Source organism: Scyliorhinus canicula, chromosome 17 (genome assembly GCF_902713615.1).
Source record: "Scyliorhinus canicula chromosome 17, sScyCan1.1, whole genome shotgun sequence".
In the NCBI taxonomy this organism is placed as follows: Eukaryota; Metazoa; Chordata; class Chondrichthyes; order Carcharhiniformes; family Scyliorhinidae; genus Scyliorhinus; species Scyliorhinus canicula.
In genome coordinates this window covers 43,351,145-43,362,278 of record NC_052162.1, presented here as the reverse complement: position 1 = coordinate 43,362,278, position 11,134 = coordinate 43,351,145, and the positions used below count along the sequence as shown (strand labels likewise).

Here is an 11,134-nt window from a genome sequence, read left to right as displayed (position 1 = left end):
GGATTGATTTTGTATTTGTTACCATTTACTGTCTGTGGGTGGGGTGTAAATTTTGAAGGAAATGTGAAAATGGAGAATAAAAATTTTTTTTTAAAAGAAGGCAAATGCAATGTTAGTATTCATGTCAAGAGGGCTAGAATACAAGACCAGGGATGTACATCTCAGGCTGTATAAGACTCTGGTCAGAACCCGGATAAAGCAAATTACTGCGGATGCTGGAATCTGAAACGAAAGAGAAAATGCTGGAAAATCTCAGCAAGTCTGGCAGCATCTGTAGGGAGAGAAAAGAGCTAACGTTTCGAGTCCGATGAAACTTTGACAAAGAGTTTTGACAAAGAGTCATTGGACTCGAAACATTAGCTCTTTTCTCTCCCTACAGATGCTACCAGACTTGCTGAGATTTTCCAGCATTTTCTCTTTCGTTTCTGGTCAGACCCCATTTGGAGTATTGTGAGCAGTTTCGGGTCCCATATCTAAGGAAGGATGTGCTGGCCTTGGAAAGGGTCCAGAGGAGGTTCACAAGAATGATCCCTGGAATGAAGAACTTGGCGTATGAGGAACGTTTGAGGACTCTGGGTCTGTACTCATTGGAGTTTTGAAGGATGAGAGGGGATCATATTGAAACTTACAGGATACTGCAAGGCCTGGATAGAGTGGATGTCGAGAGAATGTTTCCACTTGTAGGAAAAACTAGAACCAGAGGACACCATTTCAGATTAAAGGGACAATCCTTTAAAACAGAAATGAGGAGGAATTTCTTCAGCCAGAGGGTAGTGAATCTGTGGGATTCTTTGCCCCAGAAGGCTGTGGAGGCCAATTCACTGAGTGTCTTTAAGACAGAGATAGATAGGTTCTTGATTAATAAGGGGATATGGGGTTATGGGGAGAAGGCAGGCGAATGGGGATGAGAAAATATCAGCCATGATTGAGTGGCGGAGCAGACTCAATGGGCCAAGTGGCCTAATTCTGTTCCTATGTCTTATGGACTTATGGCTGGTGCTGATGTTCTATTACTGAGTGGTGAACATCAAAACAGTGTGTGGGGTGGATGGAGGAGCCATGGTCAGGATGGGGTGGATGGAGGAGGCTTCCTATGTAGGCTCGGGTCTAAGGGCATTGGTTACAGCCCCTCTTCCGTTCTCTCTGGCCAGGTTCTCTACAGGCCTGGGGCAATGTGTAAGATTTGGAAGAGGGAGGGGATCGATAGGTTCAGGGATTTGTTTGTGGAGGGCAGGTTGGGGGGGGGGGGGGGGGGGGCTGGAGGAGATAGTGGAGAAATTTCTATCCCTAGGGGGAGTTTGTTCAGGTATCTGCAGGTGGTAAACATGCGTAAGGAACTGTCTTCCTTCCCTCAGCTACCGCGACCTACACCTATGGACAAGATGCTATCTCTAAATGAGATAGGGGAAGGGAAGATATACGATATATATGAGTGGTTGTTGGAGACAGGGATAGCATCGTTAGAGCAAGTAAAGGGGAAGGAGAAGCTGGGCCTGGAGGGAGGGGGGGTGGAGCGACATCTTGCATAGAGCAAATTTACTTCTTGTGCCAGGCTGCGCCTGATACAGCTCAAAGTAGTTCACAGGGCATACTTAACTAGAGCGCGCATGAGTAGGTTATTGCCCAGAATAGAGGACAGATGTGAGCAATGTCTAAGGGGGCAGGCGAACCATTCAGAATGGATGGAATGGAGGGATTATATTCTGTTGGACTGTTTTGTATGTGCTAAACTGCACATTTTTTGAATAAAACTATTTATTAAAAAAAGACGAGCAGAGCCAGAGCTTGCGAAAACGCAATTGCTCCCACACTCATCATGTGACCCCCCCCCATTTTCAATGAGTTTGAAAAAGTAAATACTGAAATGACATTTTAATTACTACATGAAGTGACAGTCAATTTAGGTACAGATGTTGGATTAATTGAGGATTGAAAGGCTGCTGGGAAGAAAAATTTCAAGCAAAATATTTCAAAAAATGTTTATTAAAATCTGGAATTCATTGCCACAAATAGTTAGTGAAATTGAGTCAAATCACAAATCTAAGAGGCAATTGGATGAACACAAAGAAATATATCAAACACTGCAGGGACAGATCAGGGAAGTTGAATTAAAATAGACGAGCAGCTAGCGCAGTACAAAAACCTCTTTCTGTGCTGAATTTTCTGTCATGCAATTGGGAAGGAGATGACATAGCTGCAATGAGCAGCTGCAGAGTGTATGGGTAGGTTTTATTCTGAAAAGGAACATGGTACTGCTGTTACTTTCTTGTACTTCAGTGAGCTCTTTGTTCTCCGCTCTGCTGTAGTTATTTGCATCTGTAACACTACAATCACAATGCTTTGTTACATAAAACCTATGCACTTTTCTTCACTTCTTGGAGATTCAATGTACTACACAACTGACTGGCCAAGTGGCTTAACTGGAAATGATCTCTCGCTTTCACCTGTGAAGATTCACAGCTCAGGGACTCACCAATGTCTGGTGGGGTGTCAAATCAGTTTTGTTTGACAGTTACTCTCAGAGAACAATGGGAATCAGGGGGAACAGTCAATGGAAATCAGGGAGAAAACTCTCCACTGGTTGGAGTCATATCTAACATAAAAGGAAGATGGTTGTCATTATTGGAAGTCAGGCATTTCTGCTCCAGGAGATCACTGCTGGAGTGCCTCAGGGGTATGTCCTAGGTTCAACCATCTTCAGTTGCTTCATCAATGACCTTACTTCCATCACAAGGTCAGAAGTTGGGTTTATCGCTAATGACTACCCAACGTTCTATATCATTCACAACTCCTCAGATACTGATGTAGTCCTTGTCCAAATGGAACAAGACCTGGACAATACCCTGGCTTGGGCTGACAAGTGGCAAGTAACATTCACAACACAAAAGGACCAGACAATGACCATCTCCAATAAGAGAGAATATAACCATTGCCCCTAGACATTCAATGGCATTGCCATCACTGAATCCACTAATATCAGCATACAGAGGGTTACGATTGACCAGAAACTAGACTAGGCATGTAAATATCATGGCTACCAGAGCAGGTCACAGCTAGGAATCCTGTAGCTCCTCCTGACTTCCTAAAGCCTGTCCAACACCTACAAAGCACAAGTCAGGAGTGTGATTGAATATGCCCCATTTGCCTGGATGAGTGCAGCTCCAACAAGAAACTTGACATCATCTAGGAAAAAACAGCTTGCTCAATTGCTGCATACAGAATGCTGGAATTCACATGAGTATAATGGATACTCTCCACTTGCCTGGATGAGTGTCGTTCCAAGAATACTCAAGCTCAACACTACCCAGGACATAGCAGACTGCTTGATTGCTACGCCTACATTCACTCACTCCACCAACGACGAACAGTGGCAGCAGTGTGTACCAACTACAAGATGCATTGCAGGAACTCACCAACGTTCCTTAAGCAGCAACTTTAAAACCCAAGACCACTACCATGTAGAGAGACACTTTGCGAAAGGAGAAAAAGGCTGTTTAAACAGAAAAAATACTGATGAGCACCGAAAAATAGAAAACAGGACACCATCAAGAAGTCAATTAAATTTATTATATCACAGATAAACCCACATATTCTAATGGATTCTCCCTATAAATGTATCTTGATTTTATATTTTCAGGGATTAATTCATCCTGAAAAGGCTTTTAGACCGTCAACAGACTCAAAAGTGAGACATATTTAATATTTTTAAAAAATCACCCACCATTGTTCTTGAATGAAATTATAGCCCAGCCTTTCACTTCTCATTTCTTCACTTGAATTTGAAAAAAAACCAATATTAGCATCACGTGTCAAAAGTCAAAATCAACTCCATTGAGATCCATTGATTTTGCACCCAGAGGCTATTCTGAACTTAGGTTTGGGGCCAGGGAAAACCGTTATGTTTTCTTATTAAAAATTAAATACCAGCTATTCAGACACAGAAATATATAACATGTAAACATTGAAATGCAAATTGTGTCAGAAAATAGCAGCGACAAACCATTAAGTAATGGTGTAAAGTTGAAAAGATTATTAAAAATATTATAAAGGAGATAAAGAAAACAGTCTTATTTCAATTCTATGGTGTTCATTCATGCCTTCCTTGCTTAGCAAATCAATTTTTTCAGGGCAGAAAATTACAGGGAGGAGCGGACGTTTTTTCCATTAGTCAAATGTAGTCCACTAATAGCTGGAGTGATAAATAGCTGCCTTGTCCATCAACAAGAATATCAGAGGGTTGCACCCAAATTTGTTTGCTACCGGTGTCAAAAAAATCACTCGCCTTTCATTAATATGTCCAGTTAGTCCTTGATTGGGCTGTTAAATATAGCTGGTGAGGGGAAAAAAGGAAGGGATTCATAAATATTGCCACTGTGAAAGAGACAAACTAAGATGGCATTTCATCTATTTCAATTAGAACTTTAATGCAACATTACAGAAAGTTCTCCACCACGGTGTTCGGCTGACTAGATGATACAAAATGAATGAAGCAGTGTCGCCACACTTAAAGCTCACCCCAAGCACTTCAGTGTTCTCCAGGAAATGTTTCAAGTTTGAATTCCTTTCATGAGATGAAAGGATCATGATACATGCAGCAAAAGCAATGCTGGTGGCCTTCATTGGCCGGGGCATTGAGTATAAGAATTGGCAAGTCATGTTGCAGCTATACAGAACCTTAGTTAGGCCACACTTGGAATATAGTGTTCAATTCTGGTCACCACACTACCAGAAGGATGTGGAGGCTTTAGAGAGCGTGCAGAAGAGATTTACCAGGATGTTGCCTGGTATGGAGGGCATTAGCTATGAGGAGCGGTTGAATAAACTCGGTTTGTTCTCACTGGAACGACGGAGGTTGAGGGGCGACCCTATAGAGGTATACAAAATTATGAGGGGCATGGACAGAGTGGATAGTCAGAGGCTTTTCCCCAGGGTAGAGGGGTCAATTACTAGGGGCCATAGGTTTAAGGTGCGAGGGGCAAGGTTTAGAGGACATGTACGAGGTAGGTTCTTTACACAGAGGGTAGTGGGTGCCTGGAACTCGCTGCCGGAGGAGGTGGTGGAAGCAGGGACGATAGTGATATTTAAGGGGCATCTTGACAAATACATGAATAGGATGGTAATAGAGGGATACGGACCCAGGAAGTGTAGAAGATTTAAGTTTAGGCGGGCAGCATGGTCGGCACAGGCTTGGAGGGCCGAAGGGCCTGTTCCTGTGCTGTACTTTTCTTTGTTCTTTGGTGGTTCACTGCACAGCAGCACACGATGAAACATAGGGAGGTTACAATGTGACTGGAGGAGGAGCTGCGGCATTTCCAAAAAACATTGTTTGCCTCTTTTCTGTTAATGTTGCAATAATAAAACAAGGACATTTCGGAATGCAAAGTACGTGCTGCTATACAGCACTGGGAACAATCCAAATATTTGAAAGAGTCGAGGAAAACAACCTAAAGGGAATGAAACAAATATAAAATCCTTGGTTAAACTTGGTAATGAAACAAGCAATTATCTAACTGGGCTATTTAGCAGCTACATTTCTACTATTGTCCTCCAGGTGCAGCAGTGTTTCTCTAACCCACTTTAGCCAGCTGCAAGTTATGACTCATGAACTGGCACTATTTATGATCCTTTTCCAACACATCCTTTTCCTATGGTATTTATTTGCTCAACTACATCAGTGGTGGTACATCTGTAAGGGAGTAGCATTTAGAATTTGTGCAAAAGCTAATTTGCTAAATATGCTCTATTAATATATACAATGGAGTCAGTTTAAGTACAAGAACTGAGCACGATTTCAGCAGAAACCTCTCACAAATGATAACTAATGGAGGTAAAAGCCCATACACTAAATAGAAGACTCTCTTTTTTTTAAATTTAGAGTACCCAATTATTTTATTTTTCCAATTAAGGGGCAATTTAGCATGGTCAATCCACCTACCCTGCACATCTTTTGGGTTGTGGGGGTTCGCAGCCCATTCAACTGCTTAATATAACCAACCCTGAACTTCAGTCTCAATTACTGTTCAGTTAGAAAAGGCAAGAGCTTTTATGAGAACGCATTCAAAGGCTGAAAAGGTTCTTATTCATTTAGCAAGCCCCCCCACTCAGTAACTTTCTGGGTGGCATAACCAAATCCAGCAGCTCACTGTAATGGGAAATGACAGACACAGGCCTACATTCCGTCATTCTTTGGTACAAAATTTTGGAGTGTTCCTGAGAATATCTTGAACAAGACAATGACAAAATACTATGGATGCTGGAAATCTGAGCTCTCAGATAGCATCTTTGGAGAGAGAAACAAAGCTAACGTTTCAGTTTGATAACCCTTCATTTGTGATTGGACAAAGGTGCCAGCCCTGAAATGTCAACTGTTACTAGCTCCACAGATGCTGCCAAGCCTGCTGAGTATCTACCACATTTATTTATTTCAGCAAGACAATGTTCAGGAGTGGAGAGAAAGGTTACTAAAAAACAATAAACCATTTGTCCAATGTTTTGTGCTATTATATATCCAGTGTAACTGTTGAGGCCTATAATCAGGAAAGCGGCCTACTGATGATTCACAGAAAATAATGAAAATGTGAGGAAGGCTCATGAGAAAACGGCTGTGAAAATGTAGATTCTTAATGACTGCGCTGGAATGCAAAAGACTTTCAGAAAATAGTTTTTGTACAACATTTGAAATCGTTTCTCTAAAAGGAATTCAAGATTCAAATCTAAAAAAGCCAATAGATTCAGTCATTTCAGAAGGTTAAGTATTTGGAACAGAAAAAAAAAGCATGACTTAATTCATGTTACCATGTCTACTAAGTGCATTTATCAGTCATTGATTGATTGATTGACAAATTAAATTTTGGCAGTAGAGTTTTTTTGCACGAAGTGCTATTTCATTTCAGCTTCTTGCCTCCCAGTTGAGGCCGAAGTAGCAGGGACCCGGGTATCCATTCATTGGGATTGAACACCATTTCGTGCCAAAGAGCCACCTCTTCCTCTGTGGAGTCCATCCATTCTACTGGGATTCCATAACTACATCCTGTAAAATATAAACATGAGCTTGTGAGAGATCACTCACCCTAGTGACCACACACATACATACCAATTTCTATCCCCCCACAAGTCCCGAAAGACGAGGTAATTTGGACATTCTGAATTCTCCCTCTGTGTACCTGAACAGGCGCCGGAATGTGGCGACTAGGGGCTTTTCACAGTAACTTCATTGCAGTGTTAATGTAGGCTGGCTTGTGACAATAAAGATTATTATTATTATGAGTGTCAGATTCATGACCAGGAATATTTCTTCTTTTTTAAAAAAATAATATTTTATTGAGGTGTTTGAATTTTTTTTATAACAGTAACATAAACAATGACATCAACATAGTAGAATAAACATTCCCCCCCAGCCCAATCTTCACGCACCTCAACCATACAACAATCCCGCCCTTTTGGAATACTGCATCTGCTGATATTTTAATTTGCCCCGAGAAAGTCGAAGAACGGCTGCCACCTCCGGGTGAACCCTAACATTGACCCTCTTAATGCAAACTTTATTTTCTCGAGACTGAGAAACCCAGCCATGTCACTAACATAGGTCTCTACACTCGGGGGCTTTGAGTCCCTCCACATTAACAAGATCCGTCTCTGGGCTACCAAGGAGGCAAAAGCTAAGACATCGGCCTCTTTCGCCCCCTGAACTCCCGGATCTTCCGACACTCCAAAGATCGCCACCTCCGGACTCGGCACCACCCGTGTTTTTAGTACATTGCCTTAGCAAAATCCTGCCAAAATCCTCTAAGCTTCGGGCATGCCCAATACATGTGGACATGATTTGCTGGGCTTCCCGCGCACCTCGCACACCTATCCTCAACCCCGAAGAACTTACTCATCCTAGCTGCTGTCATGTGTGCCCGGTGGACTACCTTAAATTATACCAGGCTAAGCCTGGCACATGATGAGGAGGTATTAACCCTGCTTAGGGCATCCGCCCATTGCCCCGCCTCTATCTCTCCTCCGAGCTTGTCCTTCCCCTTGCCCTTAAGCTCCTCCACCGGAGTTTCCTCCGCCTCGAAAGCTCCTGGTAAATATCCAATACCTTCCCCTCTCCCACCCAGGTACGGAAACTACTCTATCCTGTATCCCCCATGGCGGCAGCAGCGGAAAGGCCGGCACCTGTTTTCTCAGGAAGTCTCACACCTGCAAATACCTAAAACAATTCCCTGCTGGCAAGTTAAATTTATCCTCCAAAACTTTCAAGCTGGGAAAGCTCCCGTCTATAAATAGATCCCCCATCCTTCTAATTCCTGCCCTCTGCCAACTCCGGAACCCGCCATCTAACCTACCTGGTACAAACCTGTGGTTATTATAAATCGGGGTCCAAATCAATGCTCCCTCCCCTCTCTTATAGAACATAGAACATAGAACAGTACAGCACAGAACTGGCCCTTCGGCCCTCGATGTTGTGCCGAGCCATGATCACCCTACTCAAACCCTACTCACACTATACCCGTAACCCAACAACCCCCCCTTAACCTTACTTTTAGGACACAACGGACAATTTAGCATGGCCAATCCACCTAACCCGCACATCTTTGGACTGTGGGAGGAAACCGGAGCACTCGGAGGAAACCCACGCACACACGGGGAGGACGTGCAGACTCCGCACAGACAGTGACCCAGCCGGGAATCGAACCTGGGACCCTGGAGCTGTGAAGCATTTATGCTAACCACCATGCTACCGCGCTGCCCCTCCATTGTCTCCTCCATTGCCCCCAGATCCTCAAAGCCACCACTACCACCGGACTTGTGGAGTATCGGGCTGGCGAGAACAGCAGAGGTTCCGTTACCGATGCTCCCAAACTGGTGTCTTTACATGACGCCGCTTCCATCCGCTCCCATGCCGACCCCTCCCCCCCTACCCACTTCCTAATCATGGCTATATTAGCCGCCCAGTAATAATTGCAGAAGTTCGGCAGTGCCAACCCACCCTCCCCCCGACTGCGCTACAGCAACACTTTCTTCACTTGCGGGGTTTTACTCGCCAACACAAAGCCCGATATAATCTTATTCACTTGCTTGAAAAAGGCCTTAGGGATGAAGATGTTGAGGCACTGAAAGACAAGCAGAAATCTCGGGAGGACCGTCATTTTCATGGTCTGTACCCTGCCCGCCAGTGATAGCGGGAGCATGTCCCATCTCTTAAAGTCCTCTTTCATTTGTTCTACCAACCGGGATAGGTTTAACTTGTGCAGTGCCTCCATTCCCGGGTCACCTGGATTCCCAGCTATCCAAAGCTTTTCCCGACCATTCTAAGCGGCAGCTCTCCCAATCTCTTCTCCTGTCCTTTTGCCTGGATCGCAAACATCTCGCCTTTTCCCCATGTTCAATTTAAACCCTGAGAAATTGCCAAATTCCCCCAAGATTCGCATTACTTCCCCCATCCCCTCCAACGGGTCCGAAATGTACAAGAGCAGGTCATCTGCATGGAGCGAAACCAGGTGCTCCACCCCTCCCACCTCCAAACCAGCCCTTTCCAGTTCCTAGGTGCTCTTAATACCATGGCCAATGGCTCTATGGCCAGAGCAAACAGTAACGGGGAGAGGGGGCACCCTTGCTTCGTCTCTCGGTGTAGTTTAAAATATCCCGGCCTCAGAAGGTTCATACGCACACTCGCTACTGGTGCCTGATAGAGCATCCGCACCCAGTCAATAAAACCCTCATCAAACACAAACCTTCCCAGCATCTCCCACAGGTAATTCCACTCCACCCGATCAAAAGCCTTCTCCGCATCCATCGCTACCACCACCTCTGCCTCCTCTCCTTCTGAGGGCATCATAATAACATTTAGAAGCCTTCGAACGTTGGCCTTGAGTTGCCTGCCCTAAACAAATCCTGTCTGGTCTCCCCCCCCCCCCCCCCCCCCCCCCCCCCCCCCCCCCCCCCATGGCTTCCAAAAACTTCCACCGCTTTCCCTGTGATCAACAGCCCAAACTCCACCTGTAACCTCCGCCGCACCCTCAGCAGCCCCGCGTCCGGGGCCTCCGAATATCTCCTGTCTCCTCAACTAACCTCATCCCTCTCAGCCTGTTCCACCTTTTCTCTGTGGACCCGTATCGAGATTAGTTCCCCTCTGACTCCTGCCTTCAAAGCTTCCCAGACCGTCGCTGCAGAGAACTCCCCTGTATCATTTGTTTCCAGGTAGTTCTGGATGGACCTGTTAACCCGCCCACAGATTACTTCATCCGCTAGCAACCCCACATCCAGTCTCCACAGCGGGCATTGCCCTCTCTCCACACTAACCCGTAGATCCACCCAATGCGGGGCATGATCTGACACTGCAATTGCCGAATACTCAGTATCCACCACCCCTGGTATTAGAGCCACGCTCAGAAAAAAAAGTCGATGCGAGAGTATACGTTGTGGACATGTGAAATAAAGGAAAACTCCTTCATCCTTGGCCATGCAAACCTCCATGGGTCTACTCCCCCCATCTGTTCCATAAAACCCTTCAATTCCTTTGCCGCAGCCGGCCTCCTCCCTATCCTGGATTTTGACCGGTCCACTTCCGGATCAATGACTGTATTGATGTCCCTTCACATGATCAGGTTATGTTACTCATAAGTCTGGGATCTTACCCAAAACCCGCCTCATAAATTCCACGTCGTCCCAATTCGGAGCATATATATTCACAAGTACCACACGCACCCCCTCCAGCTTCCCACTCACCATTATGTACCTAACCCCCTTTGTCTGACATGATTCACCCTGCCTCGAATGCCACTCGTTTGCTGATCAAGATCACTACCCCCCCTTGGTCTTTGAGTCCAGTCCTGAGTGGAACACTTGACTAACCCACCCCTTCCTCAATCTCGTCTGGTCTGTAACCCTTAGGTGTGTCGCTTGTAGCATTGCCATGCCCGTCTTCAGTTCCCTCAAATGCGCGAACATGCATTCCCTCTTGACCGTCCCATTCAATCCTCTCATGTTCCATGTGATCAGCCTGGACGGGGGGCTTCCAACCCAACCCCCCCGCCCCCCCCCAATCCCCCAAGTCAAGCTCCAGCTTAACACCTGCTCACCCCCCACAGCTGACCCATGCTGACTTGATAGCGCCCGCCCCTGGCACCAAGCAGTCTGTCTCCCG

The 11,134-nt window shown here is 45.3% G+C and overlaps 1 protein-coding gene across 6 annotated transcripts in view; it reads right to left on the bottom strand.

Annotated features, from left to right (window-relative positions):
* Window positions 1-6,245: 6,245 nt before the first annotated feature.
* The window catches only part of LOC119951904 (synaptotagmin-like protein 2), a 133,768-nt gene continuing 128,879 nt past the window's right edge, over window positions 6,246-11,134 (bottom strand). For all 6 annotated transcript variants that reach the window (XM_038775287.1, XM_038775292.1, XM_038775289.1 and 3 more), the window contains one exon: window positions 6,246-7,030. In XM_038775287.1, coding sequence (XP_038631215.1) covers window positions 6,885-7,030 — 146 coding nt within the window. In that variant the 3' untranslated portion in view covers window positions 6,246-6,884. The remainder of the gene's footprint in view (window positions 7,031-11,134) is intronic.